Source organism: Telmatherina bonti, assembly GCF_933228915.1.
Source record: "Telmatherina bonti genome assembly, chromosome: 7".
In the NCBI taxonomy this organism is placed as follows: domain Eukaryota; kingdom Metazoa; phylum Chordata; class Actinopteri; order Atheriniformes; family Telmatherinidae; genus Telmatherina; species Telmatherina bonti.
The window spans coordinates 5,334,919-5,361,038 of record NC_136625.1 but is presented as its reverse complement, the minus strand read 5'-3'; the positions used below and the strand labels follow the sequence as shown (position 1 = coordinate 5,361,038).

The 26,120-nt window shown below is 47.5% G+C and overlaps 1 protein-coding gene across 1 annotated transcript; it reads left to right on the top strand.

Annotated features, from left to right (window-relative positions):
* Positions 1 to 1,536: 1,536 nt before the first annotated feature.
* dhx9 (DEAH (Asp-Glu-Ala-His) box helicase 9) lies at positions 1,537 to 25,140 on the top strand (the record flags this gene model as incomplete). The annotated part of the gene is made up of 28 exons (XM_079243722.1): positions 1,537 to 1,609; positions 2,460 to 2,616; positions 2,685 to 2,825; positions 2,906 to 3,014; positions 3,089 to 3,246; positions 3,335 to 3,483; positions 6,771 to 6,817; positions 7,950 to 8,086; positions 8,163 to 8,252; positions 8,320 to 8,481; positions 8,556 to 8,633; positions 8,705 to 8,896; positions 8,970 to 9,111; positions 10,632 to 10,714; positions 10,788 to 10,944; positions 13,563 to 13,660; positions 13,739 to 13,952; positions 14,035 to 14,129; positions 14,206 to 14,279; positions 14,354 to 14,506; positions 14,581 to 14,741; positions 20,294 to 20,405; positions 20,482 to 20,643; positions 22,543 to 22,670; positions 22,748 to 22,977; positions 23,143 to 23,258; positions 24,540 to 24,740; positions 24,822 to 25,140. Exons 2-28 carry the CDS (start codon positions 2,506 to 2,508, stop codon positions 25,138 to 25,140), a joined length of 3,819 nt encoding a protein of 1,272 aa, XP_079099848.1. The 5' UTR covers positions 1,537 to 1,609; positions 2,460 to 2,505.
* Between the last annotated feature and the right edge of the window lie 980 nt (positions 25,141 to 26,120).

Here is a 26,120-nt window from a genome sequence, read left to right as displayed (position 1 = left end):
CTGTCCACCCAGTTAGCCATTCTCACTGACCACCACCAGTGAGACTGGGATTGCCACCTGCCTATGGTACTGTGGTCCTATAGAACTGCAGTTCAAGAATCCACCAAGTGTACTCCAGCGACGCTCATGTTTGGCTGTGAACTACGTACCCCAGTGGATTTGGTTTTTGGGGCTCCACCTGACCCAGATGTAAGAGGAGAACCGGGGATGGAGTATTCCCATAACCTCTGTGAACAGATGTGGGAGGTCCATGAGCTGGCCAGACAGTCCTTGACTGAGGCTGGGGTGCAGCAGAAGAGAGCTTCTGACCTCTGCTGTCGAGGACAGGACTTCACAAGTGGTGCTCAGGTTTGGGTCTACAATCCATTGAGGAAGAAGGGTCATACCCCAAAGTCGGACAGCCACTGGATGGGTTCCTGCCCTGTTTTGGAAAAGCTGTCAGAGGTGATCTATCAGGTGCAACTACCACAGAGACGTCAGGCAGTAGTCCTCCACGGGGACCGTCTGGCACCCTACCAACCATTGGCTTCTTCTGTGGGGCCGACGGAAAGTGACACCCAGAGACCCCTCAGTCTCCTCCAGCTGTGGGTGAGAGCCCTGCACGTCCAAGTAGACGACAGCAGCGCCCCCCACGGTACCTTTCAGACTTTCTGGTGGGTTCATGTATTGCTGGGGACAGCTAATCCAGCTAAGTGGGAGCTGTGTCGTGTTCGGAGCTAACATAGCTGCCAAGGCTTACAGGTATTGAGTTGGTAACAACAATAGTTCTTTTATCATTGTGACCAAATAAGTTCAAGTACTGATACTGAATTACTGTTATTGAACTACTTTTATTCATGGTTAGATTTCCTGTTAAGTTTGGCTGTTTGTCATTGTTTCAGTTTTGGCACCGTGAGTCTGGAAGGTTGTAGCTGGAGAGACCTCCCCCCTCTGCTATTGTGTGGTATGGAAAAGAAATTACTCTTGAGCTAGAAACCTTGATTGTATTTTGGCTGTTCATGATAAGACATTCATAATAATAAAAGTTAAAAATGTATAAAAATGATCAAATAATTATAGTTGTTTGTGATTTTTAAGGTGTTAAATATTTTTTTGCGCAATTTTTTCTCTTAAATGGAGGTTTGGCGACATTTTTGTATGAATTTTTTCATAATAAATATTCATTAACTGTTGCTACAAGATAGCGGCTAGCTACGGTTCTTCTTCTACTTATTGGGATTTGTTGAATAACTTGTGATAACGAGTGAACATCTCACTAACAAATATCGTGCCTTCTATTAAGTTATGTGGTCCCACAACCAAAAATGCATTTTCTGATTGAGAAACTTTAAGAATTTGAATATATTGTAAAAAAAAAAAACAAAACAAAACAAAAACAAACAAACAAACAAACAAAAAAACTATTCATTTTGTTTTATGTTATGTTATTTTATCATTTTCTTGTTTTTATGTGTAAAACCGTCAGAAAACCAGCCTGCTGGTTCGTCCTCCGGATCAATGGGGGGCGCTGTCGAGCCTTCAGGCGTCAGTCAGCCGAACAACGAGGAGGACGAAGCCGCTTCTGGGTTGTAGTTACTGAAGCAACGTTTAAACTTCTTTCTGGTCTGATGTGAGTTTTAAACATGGTGTCTTTTTGGTTTATCTCAATATCTGCGCTTGATTCTTACTGATGCATGTCTGTCAGTGAAAGATGCAACCGAGAACGTTTGCAGCACGCGAGCGTTAGCTTTGCACCTGTTAGCTTTAGCTTAGCATGTAGGAGCTAAAGCTGATAATTCTTCATGATTCTTCTGCTTTCCCTGATTCTTCATAATTCTGCGGCTTTCCCTGATTCTTCATGATACTGCTGCTTTTCCTGATAATTATCAACCATTCATGCTGCAGATGGAGGCCAGTTTTAAGATGCTGGATGTCTGGGAAGTTTATTTGTCTTCAAAACAAACATATGCAATTAAAAACACAATTTTATTTGTGTTTAAACTCGTCAGGATGATAAATAAACCCAACAAAAATTTCTAATAACTTCTTTTAGCCTTCTTATTTACTTATAAACAGGTTTTTATTTTCCCCTTTTGAAAATTCAAACAAGTAATTGTAAGAATCACCAAAACACATAACTTTCAAACCGATCAGCTCATTTTTCTTTAAATGGACAAATGTCTCAGTTTTAGCATCAGACACGTTTATCCTTCTCTGGAAATAAAACATCCATTGATGAGTTTAGTAAATTAATGCATTTAGCTCGGGTTTGTATTTTTAAGTGACATCATTCAGGGAGAATACAGCTGGTATAATCTAACAAGCCATAAGTAGTATTTAGGTTTTTCACTGCGGCTTGATCTCCATTTTCTCCATCGTGGTTTTAATGAAGGAAAACCTGCAGTGCAAGTTGATGTAAAGTGGTGACAGAAAACAAATCAATGAAAAATGTAATTAAAAAGTGTTGTGTGGTTTATCAGCTTAAAGGGACCCGGCGGAGGGAGGTGGTCTTCCCGCCGCTCCATCATGGCAGACATTAAAAACTTCCTGTATGCCTGGTGTGGGAAGAAGAAGCTGACGCCCAGCTATGACATCCGCGCTGCCGGCAACAAGAACCGGCAGAAGTTCACGTGTGAGGTGAGTCCATCTCCGACGCGTTCAGGGACTCTAACTCTGGCTTGATTTGCTAAGCTCCACCTCCGCAGGTCCGAGTTGACGGCTTCAACTACACCGGGATGGGGAACTCGACAAATAAGAAGGATGCTCAGACCAACGCGGCCAGAGATTTTGTCAACTATCTGGTCCGAGTGGGAGAAATGAGCGCCGCGGAGGTCCCGGCTATGGGGGTCGGTGTGCTTCTGAGGTTGTTTTAATCTGAAACTGGATCTTGTGGAAAGTCTGAGCAGGATGTGGATTTGATCTGCAGGTCTCGGCTCCAGGAGACGACCAGCCGGATGGAGGATCAGGGGGATTTGGAAGCCTCCCTGCCAGCGGGCCTCTGCCGCCTCATCTTGCGGTGAAGGTGGAGGGTGAAGGTGGGGTCTTTACAAGACAAATGTCTCTGGTTCTCCTGAGATTCTTCCTTCTGACTGGTTTCTGCTGGTTTCAGGGGACGGAGAAGCAAGTGGGCCGGTTCCTGGAGTGACCGGGCTGGGTTACTCCGGAGGAGGAGGAAACTTTGGCCGTGGAGCAGGAGACGCTCAGTGGGACCGGGGGGCCAACCTGAAGGAGTACTACGCCAGGAGGGATGAGCAGGAAGCTCAGGCGGTACTGAACCCAGTGAAAAGTCTGTCAACATGGAGGTTTTTATTTCTGGTTTGGTGTTGCGGCTTCACCATGTGCTTTCTGCATCCAGACCCTGGAGTCCGAGGAGGTGGACCTGAACGCCAATCTGCACGGGAACTGGACCCTGGAGAACGCCAAGGCCCGCCTGAACCAGTTCTTCCAGAAGGAGAAAACCAGCGCCGAGTATAAATACAGCCAAGTCGGGCCGGACCACAACAGGTCTGGATCCGAACTCGCCAAACTGAGTCCGGTCTGAACACAGAGTGTTTCTTTTTTATTGTGTCTGTATTTCATTCGGCGGCGGGCCTGCCGGTTACCATGGCAACCGCAGACAACCCGGCTGGTGGTCTGATGTTTCTGCAGTAGATCAGAGACAAGAAAGTGGAGGAAAAATTATCATTTTAGTGGATCTTTTATCCAGTTTTTACTTGTTTTAGTTTCTTTTACTGCCTCGGATCTTTTCATTGGACTGATCCAGTCCAGATTTTTCTTCCTGTAGTTTCACGACGTGCAAGCATGACAAAACCCAGGAAACGAAGCAGAAGACTTCAGTTCCAAACAGCATTTAAAGCAAATATTGGTTCTGAAAAGCCTCGTTTCTTACGGTCATGACTGCGTCGGGTGTCCTCTGGACACGTCTCCGTCCCAGAAGGACCAGGACCGACTAAAAGCCTCCAGATGTTGATACACAAAGTCGTCAGTTTTTCCCCGGATGTCCCAGAATTATTTCCCATTAATCATTGGTTTGATATCAATAAATGTTCTCGGACAATAAAACTAGTTCCCATCAGTCCTCAACATAGTCTCAGGAACAGGTCTCCAGGATCCTGGAAGGACTTTCCAAAATTGTGAATGTTTTTTCTCCTCCATCAGATGAGGGGATCCCTCGCTGCTTCGGTAATGTTCAGGGTTCTGGGGAGGATCTGTCCCTCCATTGGACCCGTTGAGGTCCGGGTTCTGGGGAGGATCCCTCCCTCCATCGGACCCGTTGAGGTCCAGGTTCTGGGGAGGATCCGTCCCTCCGTCGGATCCGTTGAGGTCCAGGTTCTGGGGAGGATCCGTCCCTCCATCGGAACCGTTGAGGTCCGGGTTCTGGGGAGGATCCGCCCCTCCATCGGACCCGTTGAGGTCCGGGTTCTGGGGAGGATCCGTCCCGCCATCAGACCCGTTTCCACTGATCTTCGGTCCAGTTCTTGTGTCATGTGATCTCAGCCGTTTCTGGCTTGTTGACAGCCGTGTTTCCATGGAGACCTGACAAAGGTTCGGCCAACAGTCCATAGATCCGCTTGAGGTCCAGATGGAGCTCTCGGGTCCTGGTGCTGGTGTTTGGTCCATTTCAGATCCTTTAGATGTTGTTTATTTTAGTCTAGTTTGGTCTCAACTTTTCATTTTAAATTTTATTGTTGAACGCGCAGTAAATCAAAGTCGTTCATGGTGGAGTTAAAACCAGTTTCTGGTCACCAGGAGTTAAAACCAGTTTATGTTCACCAGGAGTTAAAACCAGTTTCTGGTCACCAGGAGTTAAAACCAGTTTATGGTCACCAGGAGTTAAAACCAGTTTATGGTCACCAGGAGTTAAAAACCAGTTTATGGTCACCAGGAGTTAAAAACCAGTTTATGGTCACCAGGAGTTAAAACCAGTTTATGGTCACCAGGAGTTAAAACCAGTGTCCGGTCACCAGGAGTTAAAACCAGTGTCCGGTCACCAGGAGTTAAAACCAGTTTATGTTCACCAGGAGTTAAAACCAGTGTCCGGTCACCAGGAGTTAAAACCAGTGTCCGGTCACCAGGAGTTAAAACCAGTTTATGGTCACCAGGAGTTAAAACCAGTTTATGTTCACCAGGAGTTAAAACCAGTTTATGGTCACCAGGAGTTAAAAACCAGTTTCTGGTCATCAGGAGTTAAAACCAGTGTCCGGTCACCAGGAGTTAAAACCAGTTTCTGGTCACCAGGAGTTAAAACCAGTTTATGGTCACCAGGAGTTAAAACCAGTGTCCGGTCACCAGGAGTTAAAACCAGTTTATGTTCACCAGGAGTTAAAACCAGTTTATGGTCACCAGGAGTTAAAACCAGTGTCCGGTCACCAGGAGTTAAAAACCAGTTTATGGTCACCAGGAGTTAAAAACCAGTTTCTGGTCACCAGGAGTTAAAACCAGTGTCCGGTCACCAGGAGTTAAAACCAGTTTCTGGTCACCAGGAGTTAAAACCAGTGTCCGGTCACCAGGAGTTAAAACCAGTGTCCAGTCACCAGGAGTTAAAAACCAGTTTCTGGTCACCAGGAGTTAAAACCAGTTTATGGTCACCAGGAGTTAAAACCAGTTTATGGTCACCAGGAGTTAAAACCAGCGTCCGGTCACCAGGAGTTAAAACCAGTGTCCGGTCACCAGGAGTTAAAACCAGTGTCCGGTCACCAGGAGTTAAAACCAGTGTCCGGTCACCAGGAGTTAAAAACCAGTTTCTGGTCACCAGGAGTTAAAACCAGTTTCTGGTCACCAGGAGTTAAAACCAGTTTCTGGTCACCAGGAGTTAAAACCAGTTTCTGGTCACCAGGAGTTAAAACCAGCGTCCGGTCACCAGGAGTTAAAACCAGTGTCCGGTCACCAGGAGTTAAAACCCAGTTTCTGGTCACCAGGAGTTAAAACCAGTTTATGTTCACCAGGAGTTAAAACCAGCGTCCGGTCACCAGGAGTTAAAACCAGCGTCCGGTCACCAGGAGTTAAAACCAGTTTATGGTCACCAGGAGTTAAAACCAGTTTATGTTCACCAGGAGTTAAAACCAGCGTCCGGTCACCAGGAGTTAAAACCAGTGTCCAGTCACCAGGAGTTAAAACCAGTGTCCGGTCACCAGGAGTTAAAAACCAGTTTCTGGTCACCAGGAGTTAAAAACCAGTTTCTGGTCACCAGGAGTTAAAACCAGTTTATGGTCACCAGGAGTTAAAACCAGTTTATGGTCACCAGGAGTGTGTTGAAGCGGACACACACACCAGCCTGACCAGTACAGTTCAGCGGGTGTGTGTGTTGCAGGGAAAGCAGTCTGTCTTCGGGAAGCTCCTGTATGTTTTTCTGCTGGACTGCTGCAAACCTAGAGACCTCCGGAGTGTGTCGGCTACACCAGAGAGCTCTCGCTGTTTGGTTGATCCTCAGGCGGATCCAGGACCCGGATGAACCTGTTGAGGTGGGATGTGACGCCGAGCTTCGTGCTCCGTCAGGAAACGGCGACGCCGGAGCTCACGGCCAGACTGAAAGAGAAGACATGGGACAGCGTTTAGACGCTCTAAAGCCGTCCCATGGGTGCAGCTCGCCGCTTTGCTGGAGTCTGGTTGTGATTTCTGGTGTCGCTGTTCACCGCAGGGCCGAGAGCAGCCGTTAATAATCCTGAAAGTCTGGCAGAAAAACATACAGGTTCCTCCTGAGAGCGCAGCAGGTGAGTTCAGCTCCTCATGGCGGTGAGTTTCCTCCATGAAACCTCTGGAAACGAAGCTGAGATGTTTGTTTGTATCTGCAGGAGCTTCATCGCGGAGATGCAGCTGTTTGTCAGGCAGCTCGGCAGAAGTAAGAATCCACTTTTCCCTCTGAATGCATGCAGACATTTATATGTTCACATGTGCAGCTGTGGTTTTATGACGATGGAAACGCGCTCATGTAGCCGAGGACACGTCGAACCAGAAGCTGAACTGGACCAGAGACCTGGACTACAAAGCCAGAATAACTCTGATTTCTTTCTGTTACCTGGTTAACTTACACATTCGGGATCTGGACCAGCGGTACGATGAAGCTGGTGAACAACTCAAGGTTGACTCAAGGACGCGTTGAGGAACGGCTAGGAGGCGTTGAGGCACGACAAACTCGTTGAGGCACATTAAGACACGAGACCAACGTATTTAGGCACGTTAAGGCACAACGAAGATGCGTTGAGGCACGTTAATGTACGACGATGACGCGTTGAGGCATGACGAGTATGCGTTGAGGCGCGACGAGGACGCGTTGAGGCGCGACGAGTACGCGTTGAGGCGCGACGAGTACGCGTTGAGGCGCGACGAGTACGCGTTGAGGCGCGACGAGTACGCGTTGAGGCGCGACGAGTACGCGTTGAGGCGCGACGAGTAGGCGTTGAGGCGCGACGAGTAGGCGTTGAGGCGCGACGAGTAGGCGTTGAGGCGCGACGAGTAGGCGTTGAGGCGCGACGAGTAGGCGTTGAGGCGCGACGAGTACGCGTTGAGGCGCGACGAGTACGCGTTGAGGCGCGACGAGTACGCGTTGAGGCGCGACGAGTACGCGTTGAGGCGCGACGAGGACGCGTTGAGGCGCGACGAGTACGCGTTGAGGCGCGACGAGGACGCGTTGAGGCGCGACGAGGACGCGTTGAGGCGCGACGAGGACGCGTTGAGGCGCGACGAGTAGGCGTTGAGGCGCGACGAGTAGGCGTTGAGGCGCGACGAGTATGCGTTGAGGCGCGACGAGTACGCGTTGAGGCGCGACGAGTACGCGTTGAGGCGCGACGAGGACGCGTTGAGGCGCGACGAGGACGCGTTGAGGCGCGACGAGGACGCGTTGAGGCGCGACGAGGACGCGTTGAGGCGCGTTAATGTACGATGAGGACGCGTTGAGGCCTGATGAGGACGTGTGGTGATGGTGTGTTCTAGCCCTTACATGTGAAACTTTTAACGTGCATCTCGTCATGCAGAGATCACAGCGCGGGAACACGGGTCCAACAAGAAGCTGGCGGCTCAGTCCTGCGCTCTGTCGGTGGTCCGGCAGCTGTACCACCTGGGCGTCATCGAGCCGTACTCCGGAGTCACCAAGAAGAAGGAGGGAGAAACCGTACGACACAACTCTGTTTGATCGCTGATCATTCTGCTGCGGCGCGTTTCTCACTCGCTCTGTGTTTCTGCTGCAGCTGGAAGTCTACGAGGTCAACGTGCTCCCGGACCTGCAGCAGCAGCTGGCCGGCGTCGTCCAGGAGCTGGGGGTCCACGTCCCGCCGCCGGTGAGCGTCTTTAGCATGGAGTCTACGGGTCGGGAGCAGAACTAAGACTCACTGTCATCTCTTCCAGCCTGCAGACCCCAGCAGCCCCGTGTCGCTGGTTCAGGGGAAGATGGCGACCTTCGAGCCGTCGCAGCGCCAGACGGGAGCCGGCGTCGTGCCCTGGTCGCCGCCTCAGGTCAACTGGAACCCCTGGACCAGCAGCAACATCGACGAGGGACCGCTGGCCTACGTGAGAGCCTGAATACTGGAAGAGCTGGATTAGTCGTGTAAAGATTCATTTCCACCCTGTTTTAACCCTTTCAGTGCACTCCGGAGCAGATCAGTGAGGACCTGCGCGGCGAGCTGATGTACCAGCTGGAGCACGACGAAAACCTACAGAAGGTCAGTCACCGTTTCCTGCTTCATCCCGCCAGATTCCGCTTCAGGGAGCTCACCGAGCCGTTGTCCTCCAGATCCTGTCGGAGCGCGAGCAGCTCCCAGTCAGACAGTTTGAGGAGGAGATCATGAACGCCCTGGACGGAAACAGCGTGGTCATCATCCGGGGAGCGACGGGTTGCGGGAAGACCACGCAGGTTCCTCAGTACATCCTGGACCGCTTCATCCGAGGAGGCCGAGCGTCCGACTGCAACATCGTGGTCACCCAGGTAACGCTCAGCATCCGACTCTGGAGACGGAGACGGACTCCTTTCCGCTGATCCTCGGTGGTCGTCTCTGCAGCCCAGACGGATCAGCGCCGTGTCCGTGGCCGAGCGGGTCGCGTACGAGAGAGGAGAGGACATCGGGAAAAGCTGCGGCTACAGCGTCCGTTTCGAGTCGATCCTGCCTCGACCGCACGCCAGCGTCCTCTTCTGCACCGTCGGTACGTAGACCTCGCCTGTCGCGGCTCCGTGAAACCGGAGAAATTCACGTTCAGCTCCAGATGAAGGGAAACGGGAATTCTGCTTCGGCAGGAAAACTTTTAGAACTTCTTGTTTGGAGATGTTCGGAAATGAGTTTGTTTCCCAGTTAAATCCTGTATCTTACTGTTTCCCAGTTTTCCTGACTGGGTCTGATCATTTTCACTTCATTCATCTGGATGTGAAAACATCCGGTGTTTTTCCGTCACAGCACGTCTGCTCTTCAACTTTCCCCAATTCTAATTCTAGTAATTCTTCCATTATTATTACTATTATTATTATTAATAGATTTTTTTTTAAAATTATAGTTTTTAATATTTTTTGTTCATTGAAATTAAATATTTTTCTGGATTTTTTTAAATTTACATTTTAATTTAAATTTTTCTATTTTCTGTATTTTATTCAAAACCACTTTTTAACTTTCAGCTATTTTTATTTTCTATTTTTTTAATAATTTACTAATTTAATAACTTTTTCTGTTTCGTTTTTATTGTTCAGCTTTGAACATTTTTCATTTTTTGAAAACTTTTTTTTTCTATTTGGTCATTTAGTTATTTTCATCTGTTTTGTGTTTATTTTGAATTTATTTTTAGCCATTTTCTTTTTGTCCAATTTTTAATTTTTTTTAAACATTAATCTCTGTAAAGAAGAACCCTGAAGATCTGGATATTCAGCCTCACACAGTTGTAATCGTTTGAACAGAAAGAGATTTATTTAAGCTGGAGGTTGAGAGTGTGGCGCCGTCCGGTGGGGAGGAGGAGAACTGCAGTGCCAGGCGACGTTTCTCTGAATCTGAAATCTCCAATCAGCAGAACGGCAGTCCAACATCCAACAGCGTAGTAAAGAGACCGGCAATGGTCAAACTCAGAGCGGCAGAGATACTTATCTGAGAGGGGCCAGACTCTGGGGTCGGTCGGGGCAGGAGTCCATGTCCAGGTAAACACGGGGCGAGAGAGATCTGACGTGGAGAAGGCTGGGACGTGATCTGGTGGAAGACTAAGATCAGAAACATGGAAAGGACGCTGGAAAACAACTGGAAAAGATGTGCTGACCATCGTGGAAGGAAACCGAGACTGGAGAGGGTTTAGGTAGTGCAAGGTCCCGTCAACAGCCTGACGGAGCATGAACCATGGCAAATATCAAGTTTTTATAGAAAAACCATTTAAATATTTATATTTAAAAAAACCGAAAGACATCATTTTTTTTTTTTTTTTTTTTTTTAGATGTCATGATTAACAAAAAGCTAAACTTGAACTATTGGTTTAAAAAAGCTGAAATGATCTAAAAACAACTGCAGTTTTACACAAAGTGCATAAATACTCCGACAGGCGGTCGTGTGATCGTACAGAAACATCCAGTTTTTAGAAACAAGCCAACGTGAACAAATAAAAAACCTTCCTGTTTTTTTCTGTCACAGCAGAATAAAGTTGTTTTACTGGAATAAAAGTGAAAATGCTGCGACTAACGGACAAATGCCTTCCAGGGGTTTTGCTGCGGAAGCTGGAAGCAGGAATCCGAGGAATCAGTCACGTCATCGTCGACGAGATCCACGAGAGAGACATCAACGTGAGTCCAATGATCGCCACGGGACCGGGCCCAACTGGATCTGGGTCGTCTCATCGTCTTTCTGTGTGTGTAGACGGACTTCCTCATGGTGGTCCTCAGAGACGTGGTCCAGGCCTTCCCGGAGGTCCGGATCATCCTGATGTCGGCCACCATCGACACCAGCATGTTCAGAGAGTATTTCTTCAACTGTCCCATCATCGAGGTGTTCGGACGCACCTTCCCCGTTCAAGGTCTGTCTGGATGTCTTTGGGGGGGTTAAAGCTCCAGTTTCCATCCCAGACCGGATGAAGAGACCGTTTCTGATCCAGATCCAGGATTTATTTTCACCTTTAGACATGTTTTACAGCTTCTGGTTTTCCCAGAAATACCAGGATGATTCGGTAGCGTTGATCTAGCGCTGCTCGATTATAATCAGGATTATTTAGACTGAAAGAGATCTCGATTATTTAACATGATTATCCTTTTATCTTTAACAACACGAATATAGTTTACATTAAACAGTGGCTTTTAAACATCTTTATGATTCCACAGATTTTAGAAAACAAACAAACATTGTGAAGCTTTGTCTTGACAAAGTGCAAATACTGATGTAAACTGAATAAATATAAGTAAGAATTAAACAACGCTGCGCGTCGTGGTGCTCTAGACTCCGTGTCGTGCATTATAACCGTGTAATGCACGGTTCTGAGTTGTTTAATCCACTCATCGTCCTACACTGTAAACATTTTATATAGAGCTGGGCGATTAATCGATTTAGTCGATTAATTCAAATTTGCTGTTTATGACGATTTATTTTTATGAAAATCTGGATTTTTTTTTGCCCCGCCAGCACCTTTTGGGCTTCCGTACCTTATAGTGACATCAGCGCGCTCCCGCTGGTTTCCCACAGAAACGTATAAACACAACATGGCAGCTAGAAACGTACAAGAAGTGTCCCCTCTGCGTTTCCATTACAGTTTGTTGCAAAATAAAAACAATATTTGTACGTTTGGACAAACAGTTGTGATTTGCGGGTGTTTCCGTTGAACAATGTTTAGCACATTAGCATCACGTTTTGTAATTGCGGTTAATGCAAAGTGGGCACGTAGCATTATTTTATGCTTTTCTACTTGTTACCGAGAATTTGCTTCGCATTTTCGACGCTTTTCTCCCTCATTTTCTTTTGTAAAACTCTGAAATTTGCTGTTGTTTATTCCACACCGCGCCATCTTTCCTGGGAATTAACTGGTCCCGACCCCCACGTCACGTCCGGGGACACGTAAACGCAAAAAAAGTGTTTCCATTACACTTCTGCAATATAGTTCTGTATTGAAATGTCTGAGAAAAAAAAAACACCTCTTGAGATCGTAAAAACTTCTATAGCAGTGGTTTTTATGGAAATATTTAGTTTTTGCACAGTTCTAGGTGTGATGGAAACGCAGGGTTTTCAGTGTGGGAGGGGTCACATGCCACAGGGGTCTGAAGCCAGATGCAGCTGACAGGCTCGTCTTTCTGCCTAAAATGTGTAAATTAAACAAAAAACAGCAAGAATGTAATCATACATGTATGTTAGAAATATAGCTTGAATAACATTCAGGGATTTTTTAAAAAATGGTATTTTTTTTAATCAAAGAGGTCAATTGTTTTGGTTATTTCATGTCAAAATACTCTAAAAGGAATCACTATTTTTCCTTCCAAGAGGAGGCATTTTTATTTATTTATTATCAGTTTTTTATTTTAGAATAAAATTACACAAGTGAGATGAGGCCTTTTCTTAAATGTATGATCAAAACTTAGAAACTATCTCACAGTGGAAACGCAGGAAGTACAAACATGTTACTTATGATGTTTACAGTGGCAGCGCCTGCATCTCTTTTTACAATCTACTTTAACCGCTTTAGTTGCACTTTAAATTTAGGTAAACTTCTAGGCTGATCACAATAAAATCATTTTTGAAAAAGAATAATTTTTGACATTTGTAATTTTTTTTCTTTTTCTTTACAGTAAAGGGAAAGAAAAAAATCGATTAAAATCAGAAATCAGATTTGGTTTAAAAAAATTGGAGATTTTATTTTTTGGTCATATCACCCAGCCCTAATTTTAAAACAAATTTGTATTTATTTTCTACAACATTTGCTGAATATACTAAACTATAGGAACTATTTTACGTTGGCCTGGATGTACGTTTTATACCAAACAACTGCTGTCAGGCTGCAGCGCGTTTCTCTCATCCACCTGTTAAAAGACGGCTGATCTGAACCAGCTGGTTAACGCGTTGCTATGGTAACGCCCCGTAACGGAGGGATATTACAGTGTTTAACTGGCCGAACTATGTATAGGAAAATAATGCAGCCAGTTGTCACTGACAATAGTATAAACTATGTTTAGGCGAACTTCCACAACCTACTGCAGTTATTCTACATTGACCTGCAGCCGGAGCCGACTGAGACTGGCCGCCTGGGAGTGCTTTAGGACGGGAGAGGCTCCCGCTGCTCCTTCCTTACAGTAACTGCAGAACAATATGTGTCTTCAAGTCAGTCGCCAAAACACCAGAAAAGTCTCTAATAACTCCAGTAAAAGCTGCTAGATTTGTCGCTTTTAACAAAAAAAGTCTCCAGATTTAGCGAGAAAGTCTCCAAGTTGGCAACAGTGTCTGAATGAAAGCAAAGCGGCTGTGGGAGGAGTTTACAGCACAGCGCTGCAACGCCAGAGACGCTCGATTAGCAGCTAAAGACAGCAGGAGAGGAAACTGCAGAGAGGAAAATAATCACACCCTTTTAGTTTTATCATGGTTGGAAACCCAGATCGTACTGAGATTACAATCTGATTCATCGCCCAGACCTACGTTGATCCTCTTCCTTCTCTGCAGAGTACTTCCTGGAGGACTGCATCCAGATGACCAACTTCGTCCCCCCGCCGATGGACCGAAAGAAGAAAGACAAAGACGAGGAGGGAGGAGATGACGACGTTAGGAGCTTCTTCAGATTCTGTGTTTTGGTGAAAAGGTTTTAAGCTCCTCGGGTCTGACATTTTTGGTCTCTGCAGACCAACTGCAACCTGATCTGCGGGCCGGAATACACGGCGGAGACGAAGCGCTCCATGGCTCAGATCAACGAGAAGGAGACCTCCTTCGAGCTGGTCGAGTCTCTTCTCAAGTACATCGAGACGCTGAAGGTGTCCGGAGCTGTTCTCGTCTTCCTGCCCGGCTGGAACCTCATCTACTCCATGCAGCGACACCTGGAGACCAACCCGCACTTCGGTTCGATTCCCAGCTGGTCCGCGTCCCGTAGACCCCCACCTCCTGTCACTTCCCCAGATGTGAGCTGTACCTGTCGTTTCAGGAAGTAGCCGGTACCAGATCCTGCCGCTCCACTCTCAGATCCCACGCGAGGAGCAGAGGAGGGTGTTCGAACCGGTTCCCGACAGCATCACGAAGGTCAGAGTGACGGCGGGTGAAGCGTGTTCGGACATGGCGGGTGAGTTCTTGCTGACTTTTGGCTCTGATGTCGCAGGTGATCCTGTCCACCAACATCGCAGAGACCAGCATCACCATCAACGATGTGGTCTACGTCATCGACTCCTGCAAGTAAGGCGCCGCCATCTCTCAGCGGCCGTGGTTCGATTCCCACACTCCGTTTAACGGTGTCTCTGCTCTGACAGGCAGAAAGTCAAGCTCTTCACCTCCCACAACAACATGACCAACTACGCCACTGTCTGGGCCTCCAAGACCAACCTGGAGCAGAGGAAAGGCCGAGCCGGCAGGGTCCGGCCCGGGTTCTGCTTCCACCTCTGCAGCCGTGCTCGATTCGACAAGTACGAGGCGCCACGGCGCCGCCATGCGTCCACAGCCGCCCCGATGCCGCTAACTCGTATCTGTGTTCACGCAGGCTGGAGACCCACATGACCCCGGAGATCTTCAGGACGCCGCTGCACGAGGTCGCTCTGAGCATTAAACTGCTGCGACTCGGCGCCATCGGACACTTCCTGTCCAAAGCCATCGAGCCGCCACCGCTGGACGCTGTCATCGAGGCTGAGCACACTCTGAGAGGTAGATTTCTCTTTTATTTTTACCTCTTTTTAGCAAGACATAACTCGTACGTAGAACTTTAATCTCCAGATTTATCCAACAGCGGAATGAACGTAAGAGACGACGGGAATAAAAATAATTCGCAAAAGATCCAGATTTTTTTTATCCTTCTGTTGCCAAGAAGGATAAAAATCAGGTTTTCTGGCTTTTTATTAGTTTACAGACTTAAACTGATTTATGTCAACAGGTCCGTCTGCGATTTGTTGTTGGTTGTTGTTGGGATCCTGCCCTGCAGCCTTTTGGTGCGTTCGATTTGTCCTCAAATGTCGGATTTTCTGAGCTCCCAGTTGGAAATAAAACAGAAACACTGTTTAAAGTTGGAAGTCCAGGGAACGTCAACCGCAACATCACCCATTAACGATGGCCGATAGAGTAATAAACCTTTTATCTCATCATGATTATTTGAATGTTAAACGTCGTCCTTTTTGACTTGTGGAATAATCTGTAAATGGTTTCCCTGTTGCTAATGTTAGCCATTCCATCCCTCTGATGGGAAAAAATAATCTGTTTTATTTTAGGTAAAGCACTTTGTGCTTCTTTTTGCTGTGAAAAGTGCCATAAAAAGCATTTAGACAAGCGTTCCCCAACGTTTTTTAAGCGTTCCCCAACGTTTTTTTAGCGTTCCCCAGCGTTTCTCAGCGTTTCTCAGCGTTTCCCAGCGTTTCCCAATGTTTTCCAACGTTTCCCAACATTTCTCCAACATTTCCCAATGTTTCCCAACGTTTCTCAGCATTTCTCAGCGTTTCCCAACATTTCCCAACATTTCCCAACATTTCTCCAACATTTCCCAACGTTCCCCAACGTTTCTCAGCGTTTCCCAGCGTTTCCCAACGTTTCTCAGCGTTTCCCAGGGTTTCCCAGCGTTTCTCCAACATTTCCCAACGTTTCTCAGCGTTTCCCAACGTTTCTCAGCGTTTCTCAGCGTTCCCCAACGTTTCTCAGCGTTTCTCAGCGTTTCCCAGCGTTTCCCAGCGTTTCCCAGCGTTTCCCAGCGTTTCCCAGCGTTTCTCATCGTTTCTCAGCGTTTCCCAGCGTTTCCCAACGTTTCTCAGCGTTTCTCCAACATTTCCCAACGTTTCTCAGCGTTTCTCAGCGTTCCCCAACGTTTCTCAGCGTTCCCCAACGTTTCTCAGCGTTTCTCAGCGTTCCCCAGCGTTTCCCAACGTTTCTCAGTGTTTCTCAGCGTTCCCCAACGTTTCTCAGCGTTTCTCAGCGTTTCCCAGCATTTCCCAACATTTCCCAACATTTCCCAACATTTCTCAGCGTTTCTCCAACATTTCTCAGCGTTTCTCAGCGTTCCCCAACGTTTCTCAGCGTTTCTCAGCGTTCCCCAATGTTTCTAAGCGTTTCTCAGCGTTCCCCAACGTTTCTCAGCGTTTCTCAGCGTTTCCCAGCGTTTCCCAGCGTTTCTCATCGTTTCTCAGCGTTTCCCAGCGTTTCCCAACGTTTCTCAGCGTTTCTCCAACATTTCCCAACGTTTCTCAGCGTTTCTCAGCGTTCCCCAACGTTTCTCAGCGTTCCCCAACGTTTCTCAGCGTTTCTCAGCGTTCCCCAGCGTTTCCCAACGTTTCTCAGTGTTTCTCAGCGTTCCCCAACGTTTCTCAGCGTTTCTCAGCGTTTCCCAGCATTTCCCAACATTTCCCAACATTTCCCAACATTTCTCAGCGTTTCTCCAACATTTCTCAGCGTTTCTCAGCGTTCCCCAACGTTTCTCAGCGTTTCTCAGCGTTCCCCAATGTTTCTAAGCGTTTCTCAGCGTTCCCCAACGTTTCTCAGCGTTTCTCAGCGTTTCCCAGCGTTTCCCAACGTTTCTCAGCATTTCCCGTTTCTCAGCGTTCCCCAACGTTTCTAAGCGTTTCTCAGCGTTTCTCAGCGTTCCCCAACGTTTCTCAACGTTTCTCAGCGTTTCTCAGCGTTCCCCAACGTTTCTAAGCGTTTCTCAGCGTTTCTCAGCGTTCCCCAACGTTTCTCAACGTTTCTTAGCGTTTCTCAGCGTTCCCCAACGTTTCTAAGCGTTTCTCAGCGTTCCCCAACGTTTCTAAGCGTTTCTCAGCGTTCCCCAACGTTTCTAAGCGTTTCTCAGCGTTTCCCAGCGTTTCCCAACGTTTCCCAGCATTTCCCAACGTTCCCCAACGTTCCCCAGCGTTCCCCAGCGTTCCCCAACGTTCCCCAGCGTTCCCCAGCGTTCCCCAGCGTTCCCAAACGTTCCCAAACGTTTCCCAGCGTTTCCCAACGTTTCCCATCGCTCTCAATGTTTTCCAACATTTCCCATCGCTCTCAATGTTTCCCAACATTTCCCAGCGTTTCCCAGCGTTTCCCAACGTTTCCCAGCGTTTCCCAACGTTTCCCAACGTTTCCCAGTGTTTCCCAACATTTCCCAACGTTTCCCAGCGTTTCCCAACGTTTCCCAACGTTTCCCAGCGTTTCCCAACGTTTCCCAACATTTCCCATCGCTCTCAATGTTTCCCAACATTTCCCAGTGTTTCCCAGCGTTTCCCAACATTTCCCAACATTTCCCAGCGTTTCCCAACGTTTCCCAGCGTTTCCCAACGTTTCCCAACGTTTCCCATCGCTCTCAATGTTTCCCAACATTTCCCAGTGTTTCCCAGCGTTTCCCAACATTTCCCAACGTTTCCCAGCGTTTCCCAACGTTTCCCATCACTCTCAATGTTTTCCAACATTTCCCAGCGTTTCTCAGCGTTTCCCAACGGGGACGTTGTCCCGTCTCATCTGTCTCCAGTTTAAAGCTGTCAGAAACGTAGCGGAACGCTGTGTTTCCGGCTGGTCCAGTTCCGCTGCCCTGCGTGTCGCAGATGTTTCCTACTCCGACACCAGCAGGATAGTTTTGTCACCATTTTTTAATACATTCTTTGTAATTCTGTTTTTAAATGGAAGTTGTTTGTAAATAACAGTGTACTTAAAATAATTGCGATAAAGTAATAAAAACTGTCTCAACAAAAGGTCAAGATGCACTGCGTGTAAAAGAGGCATTTGCCAGCTACATTTCAACAAATCTTGCAGTTAAACTGTAACAACTGTTTTAATGTGACATTATATAAGTAATACTGTGATAATTATGGAAGTAGAAATGAAGCAGAATTGATCTTTGCAGTAATTAGATTGGTCAGCTGCTGGTACTGATGAAAAAGTCTGTTTCTACAACATTAAAGCATTTTATACAAGAATCACAGTTAAATGATCTGAACAGGCATTTAACACTAAAAGGCCCAGAGCCACGAGATTTTTCGTCAGCCTGCAGTCCCCCCACAAATCACTAATCCCCTTTTTCATGTAAATGCTCCATTTAGCGCTTTCATGAGGAACCATTCCACCCCCTCCAGTGCAAAGTTTTAGCTCATGCTTCTGTCTTGAGAGTTTTACCTGAGAGCACTGAAAAAACTCATGTTTATAATGAAACATTTCTAATGAAACATTTGTGTCGCCAGATATGCGGGATCGGAGTGATTTTACACGGCAGCTGAGTCATCAGCACATCAGCTGATATAACGGACACTTCTTGGTCTGTAGAAATAAAATAAAAAATATCTATTTATATAGGCTATATATAAATATATCCGCAGCCCGATTGCGGAGGATAAAACTGTTTAGAAGCGCAGTTTCTGCTCCAGGCAGCACCTGCAGCATGGCTTTGCTAATAAAAAAATAAAAAAAAGTGGGGGAAAAAAAACAACCAAAACGTTTCTGGAGTTGTTACATGCTTGTATCTGGACTCCACAGCACTGCCGCATGCCATTGGACCAAACAGTTGCACGCAGCAGCAATGTAATTCTGAATTGAGTGTAGCTGCGTGATATGTGTCGACACTGTCTGCGTCGTCAGGTCTCTGCACCAGAATATGATGTCAATGAAAAAATCAGATCCGCTGCACCACCGGGAAGTTCAGACACCAACATGAAACGTGTCTGTCCAGCTGTTGCTCCTTTCATACCCCTCAGATTCACACGTCCGCTGAACTGCTGCACTCTTTCATATTAAAAATATAACAATGAACACCAGATTCACACGTTCACTAAGCTGATGAACAGATGGATAGATGGATGAGTGAATAGATGGAAAGATAGATAGACAAATAGATGGATGGATAGATGACAGAAAGATAGATTGACAGATGGATGGATAAATGGATGGCAAGATAGATGGATGGATGGATAAATGGATGATAGCTGGTGGCTGAATAGATGAAAGATAGATGGATAGGTAAATGGATAGATTGATGGATATATGGGTGGATAGATGGATGGAAAGATGGATGGATAGATTGATGGATGGAAATTTAGATGGGTGATGGATGATAGATGGATGAATGAATGGGGTGATGGACAGATGGATGATAGATGGATGGATAAATGGATGGAAAGGTAGATAGATGGATGGGTAGGTGGATGGATAAATGGATGGAAAGGTGGATGGATGGATGGATGGATGGCTGAATAGATGGAAAGATAGATAAATGGATAGATGGATGGATAGATTGATAGATGGATGAATGAATGGAATAAATGAATGGGGTGATAGATTGATAGATGGATAAATGGATGGAAAGATTGATTGACAGATGGATGAGTAGATGGATGGACAGATTGATGGATATATGGATGGGTAGATGAATGTGAAAATAGATGGATGGATGAGTAGATGGATGGACAGGTTGATGGATATATGGATGGATAGATGAATGTGAAGACAGATGGATGATAGATGGATAGAAAGATGGATGGATAAATGGATTGAAAGATAGATGGATGGCTGAATAGATGGAAAGATAGATAGATGGATGGATAGATAGAAAGATAGATGGATGGAAAGATGAATGGACAGATGGATAGATCTTAGATAGAATAAATGTTATTCCTTTACTCAAGTCATACTGTTTGTCTGTCATCATGTAAGCTGAAATGACTGACATGCAGTGGACTTCGCCACCAAGTTGTTGGTCCTTTCACATCGTGTGCTGTGTACTGAAGTCTGACTGACAAAGTTACTGACTCTGAAAAAATGGGCAATGCTCTGCGTTGCCTAGTAAGAAAAGCATGGTAAGGACCTTTTTTAGGGGGAGAAACTAAACCAGTTGGGCATCTGGTTGTTCTATGGGATTTTTGCATGACAAAAGAGACAGTTAACAAGGTGAGAGTGAATACACAAAGTTGTAGAGGGGAGGGGGACTTGCAGGAAAACCTGAAATCCTTGGGCCTTGCAGTGTTAAATGGTTACATTTTTATTGACAATATTTTAAAAAAAGAAGCCTTTTTATCACCATGTGATGTTAAGAATGCAAGTTTTCCAGTTAAATCGTGGAACTTAAAGGGTTAACTTTGACTGACCTCTAGAGGACAAAACCAGAACTACAGAGTTCCTGCTGTTTTGTTTCATTTCGTTGTTTAGTCTTGTTTAATTCCATCTGATAACAGAGAAACTTCATCTGTCCTGATGGAACTGTTGACGACGCTGCTCCACATTTTTCCACCTCCTTCATTTTGAATGGTGTTTTTCAGAGCTGGACGCCCTGGACACCAACGACGAGCTGACCCCTCTGGGCCGGATTCTGGCTCGGCTGCCCATCGAGCCTCGGCTGGGGAAGATGATGATCATGGGTTGCATCTTCCAGTCAGTTTGTGTTCTGGATCCAGAATTCTCTTCGGCCTGTTTTTCTGTTCGCCTTCATTGCTGTTTGTGCTTCCAGTGTGGGAGACGCCATGTGCACCGTGTCGGCCGCCTCCTGCTTTCCCGAACCCTTCATCAACGACGGGAAGCGCCTCGGCTTTGTGCACAGGAACTTTGCAGGAAGTCGGTTCTCGGACCACGTGGCGCTGCTCGCCGTCTTCCAGGCGTGGGACGACGTCAGGTGGGCTTTAACCCAACGCTGACCCCTGGTCACCACAAGCCCAAACATGTCCACGCAAAGAGAAAAAAAACTCCTTAAAGTAAAGAAAAAAAATTCAACATTTTATTTTTAACAAGTTGTTTAAAAACTTCCATCCTGCTCAAACTCCCAAACATTCCTTCATTTTTAGGATTTTAACCCTTTAAAAGCCAGTTTAAATATTTTAATTACTACTTCTATGGATGGCAAACAAGGAAAAACTAAATTATTTTCTATATAAACAATGTTAGAATGATGGGTGTTTGGTGGTGATTAGATTCTAATTAAAATTTAAACTTGATATCATTGTTGCAGTTCATGTTGTATCAGACAGTTCCACTTCACACCTCTGAAATGTCAGAGCTGGGGGACTCAGGGGTGGACTCTCCTATCTCTGGGGCTGAAGTCGCTGAGGTGGTCAAAAAGCTCCTTGGCGGCAAGGCCCCGGGCGGGGGTGGATGAGATCCGCCCGGAGTTCCTTAAGGATCTGAAGGCATGGGAGTTTGCCCAACCAGTCTACATGTGCTTTGTGGACCTGGAGAAGGCGTTCGACCGTGTCCCCCGGGGGGCTCCTGTGGGGGGTACTCCGGGAGTATGGGGTACCGGACCCCCTTGTACGAGCTGTCCGGTCCCTGTAAGACAGGTGTCAGAGCTTGGTCCGCATTGCCGGTAGTAAGTCGGATTGGTTTCCGGTGAGGGTTGGACTCCGCCAAGGCTGCCCTTTATCACCGATTCTGTTCATAACTTATATGGACAGAATTTCTCGGTGCAGCCGAGGTGTTGAGGGGATCCAACTTGGTGGCCTCAGGATTGGGTCCCTGCTTTTTGCAGATGACGTGGTCCTGTTGGCTTCATCTGGTCGTGATCTCCAGCTCTCACTTGAGCGATTTGCGGCCGAGTGTGAAGCGGCTGGGATGAGAATCAGCACCTCCAAATCTGAGACCATGGTCCTCAGCCGGAATAGGGTGGATTGCCCTCTCCGGGTCGGGAGTCAGGTCCTGCCTCAAGTGGAGGAGTTTAAATATCTCGGGGTCTTGTTCACGCGTGAGGGAAGGATGGAGCGCGAGATCGACAGACGGATCGGTGCGGCGTCTGCAGTAATGTGGACTCTGCACCGGTCTGTTGTGGTGAAGAAGGAGCTGAACCAGAAGGCGAAGCTCTCGATTTACCAGTCGATCTACGTTCCTACCCTCACCTATGGTCATGAGCTGTGGGTCGTGACCGAAAGAAGGAGATCTCGTATACAGGCGGCTGAAATGGGTTTCCTCCGCAGGGTGGCCGGGCTCTCCCTTAGAGATAGCGTGAGGAGCTCGGTCATCCGGGAGGAGATCAGAGTACAGCCGCTGCTCCTCCACATCGAGAGGAACCAGTTGAGGTGGCTCGGGCATCTGGTCAGGATGCCTCCTGGACCTCCCTGGTGAGGTGTTCCAGGCACGTCCCTCTGGGACGAGACCCCGGGGAAGACCCAGGACACGCTGGAGGGATTATATCTCTCAGCTGGCCTGGGAACGCCTCGGGATCCCCCCGCAGAGTTGGCAAATGTGGCTGTGGAGAGGGAAGTCTGGGCTTCCCTGCTTAGGCTGCTGCCCCCACGACCCGACCCCGGATGAGCGGCAGAAAATGGATCTATCCACCAGATTGGACTTGGTTTCCTCTGGAAGGCAGACGCAGGAATTCCCAGTATTTCTGACACTTATTTGATGGAGCCTATGGGACCACTAGGGGGCGCTTAGGGGACTGTCTTTGCACATGTGTGAAATTATTTCTGAAAATTAAAGCCTTGTAAGATGTTGGTTATGTTTACGGTTTCCGGATGTTTCTGCCCGTTTTGGTTCTGCTAAAGGTCAGATGTGTGATCGGTACCTGATCTTTTCTGTTCAGAGTGAACGGTGAGGAGGCAGAAACTCGTTTTTGCGAGCACAAACGTCTTAACATGTCCACTCTGAGGATGACCTGGGAGGCCAAAGTCCAGCTGAAGGAGATCTTGGTCAACTCTGGATTCCCTGAAGGTATCTGAATGCACCACTACTCTGTCTTACAGGTCGTGAACCCTGTGATCTGATGTGATTTTGTACTCCGTTTTCAGAGTGTCTGATGACGCAGATGTTCAGCACGGTGGGACCTGACAACAACCTGGACGTGGTGGTCTCTCTGCTGACCTATGGTTCATACCCCAATGTCTGCTACCACAAAGAGAAGAGGAAGATCCTCACCACCGAAGGACGCAACGCTCTCATCCACAAGTCCTCCGTCAACTGTCCCTTCAGCAGCCACGACATCAAATACCCGTCTCCATTCTTCGTCTTCAGCGAGAAGGTGGAAACATTTTGTAAATACCAGAAACATTTTAGATTTACTTCCAGGTAACGTAACCTGTACATCTCGAAGGTATTCGCTCTGAAAATGCAGACGCCGCCCACATTGCAGGTCTTGGAGAAGGATTGAAAGGTTAGAAACTGTAACGTGGGACGTTTGTTTCAGATCCGAACCAGGGCGATCTCGGCTAAAGGGATGACTCTGGTCAGTCCTCTGCAGCTGCTGCTGTTTGCCTGTAAGAAGATCAGCTCCAACGGAGACATCGTGGAGCTTGACGACTGGTGAGTATCGGTTGATGTCCGGTTTTACTCGCAGATGGTGAAGAAATGTTTGAAAGTTGTGGTGAAACTGTAGTTTCAATATTAAACTTATTTAATGCTGCTTTTCTGAAAGAAAAAACAAAACTTGCTGTTTCAATGTTACTCAGGGAGGCTTTGAACTCTGCATTGCCCTCTAGTGGCTGCATTTTGTAACAAGGATGCCGACATTCAGGACACGACGAATCTGAGTCGTGATATCCACTAACGTGTCAAACTAATGTATCTATTAGATGGGCGTTTCTAAAAGATGGGCGGAGCCTCCGTGATGTCACCCGCAGGGTTCTGAACAGCTGAATTAAAGCTCAGTGGGCAGTTCCTACCGTCGCCATCTTGGCAGCGTCACACACGTCGTCTCTCTTGGAAAATACAAAAATAGGCAAATAGGTGGAGCTAAACGGGGGGCTATAAGTGTGGGGGTGGAGGATTGACGTCGAGCGAACTCCGAGCTTTCTGTAGCTGAGAGCTAACAGAGCTAACCTGGAGCTAACGGAGGTAAGCGGTCTGAAACAAAGTCACGTTGTTAACCGGCTAAAAACCGCGGTTGTGCTGCACTCTGCCGTCTTGAAGCGGGATATCGGGTACCTGTCAATCAATAGGACACAGGACAGACAGGCTGTAAACATGTTTATTTCAGCTGTAAACATGTTTATTTCTGCTGTGAAGTTGGTCTTTTTAACATGGGAGTCTATGGGGATTTCCTCTGTTTTGAAGCCCTAGTGGATGAAGGGGGAACTGCAGTTTTTGGCACTTCACATAGGCTCTGCATATAACCACCGGAGGTTGCCACTTGGTACATATATATGGGTATAGAGCAGGGGTAGGCAACTCCGGTCCTCGAGTGCCACAGTCCTGCAAATGTTGGGAGTTTCCCTGCTGCAGTACGCCTGACTCAAATCAATGGCTAATTAGCAGACTTGTGCAGAGTTTGATGTCAAGCTCTGTGCAAGTCTGCTAATTAGGTCTGATGCGTGCCAGGTGTGATGCAGCAGGGAAACTTCTAACATTTGCAGGACTGTGGCACTCGAGGACCGGAGTTGTCTACCCCTGGTATAGAGCGTGCTTGTTTGGGTCTGCGATGTGGCGGATCAACCACAACCTCTAAAGGAACGTTTGACCATCTTGGTTTGCAGCGTCATCCTGCCCCACTTGTCCTGTGTTGGTTGCATTGGGATAGAAAAAGCTTCCAGAAGAGCCGTGCGTGGGGTGTCAGAGGAAGTGACCTTTTTACTTTCACCTCGACAGGATCAAACTGAGGATTCCTCATGAGGTGGCCGGAGGCATTGCGGCTCTGCGGGCTGGACTGGAGGCTCTGGTGGTGGAAGTCACCAAAGACCCCGAATACGTCAACCACATGGACCAAAGCAACGAGCGGCTGCTCAACGTCATCAGACAGGTGTCCAAACCATCAGCGGCTGGAATCAACCTGATGATCAGCAACCAGAGGTATCAGGAGCGTCTGCGCCTCCATCATGCCAGAAAATCCTGCCAGGGTGTTCACAACCAGCATCCATTCTTCTTCTGCAGGATGGGAGACGGGCCTCGACCCCCTAAGATGTCCCGCTACGATGGAGGAGGAGGCTACCAAGGAGGTGGAGGAGGTTACAGAGGGGCCGGTGGTTATGGAGGAGGTGGAGGAGGCTACAGGGGGGGAGGAGGATATAGAGGAGGCGGTGGATATGGGGGAGGAGGAGGTTACAGAGGAGGCGGTGGATATGGAGGAGGAGGCTACAGAGGGGGAGGCGGATATGGAGGAGGAGGTTACAGAGGAGGTGGTGGATATGGAGGAGGAGGCTACAGAGGGGGAGGCGGATATGGAGGTGGAGGAGGATATGGAGGGTATTGATGACGTTTGGCTGTCAGATTGTCTTTTTGTTTAGAAAACTGTTGAACAGTCAGCGATGAAGAGGAGAGGGTGAGGCGTGGTGGTGTTGGGACAGAAAAGGAGGTGTTAGGGTCGATCTGGGGTTGATGAGGAAGAGTTAGGGTGGGAGATTAGGGCTGGTAAAGGGGGGGGCTAAGGTTAGGAAAGGTGTTGAGATACCTCTCTTTACCTAGACCATCAATAAAGGTGGTGAAGAAGTTTCTGTGAATTCTTTGGATTATTGGTTATCTGTAAAAGCTGTAAACGTTAAAATAAACATTTGCTTTGAGCATTTTATCCCGTTGTCTCATGTTTTATGTTTTGTAGAGTTGTTCCTCTTTCATTCCACGAGACCCTTCTGTTTCCATTCAGATTCAGTTCTATGCAGATGACACTCAGCTCTACGCCCTGAATAAAAACCTACGGATCCTTCCATCTTTCAGTTTGCTGTTCCGTCATTTTAAAGCCGCTTATCCGGGGTCGGGTCGCGGGGGCAGCAGCCTAAGCAGGGAAGCCCAGACTTCCCTCTCCACAGCCACATTTGCCAACTCTGCGGGGGGATCCCAAGGCGTTCCCAGGCCAGCTGGGAGATATAATCCTTCCAGCGTGTCCTGGGTCTTCACCGGGGTCTCCTTCCAGAGGGATGTGCCTGAACACCTCATCAGGGAGGTCCAGGAGGCATCCTGACCAGATGCCCGAACCACCTCAACTGGTTCCTCTCGATGCGGAGGAGCAGCAGCTCTACTCTGATCTCCTCCCGGATGACCGAGCTCCTCACCCTATCTCTAAGGGAGAGCCCGGCCACCCTGCGGAGGAAACCCATTTCAGCCGCCTGTATACGAGATCTCGTTCTTTCGGTCACGACCCACAGCTCATGACCATAGGTGAGGGTAGGAACGTAGATCGACTGGCAAATCGAGAGCTTCGCCTTCTGGCTCAGCTCCTTCTTCACCACGACAGAC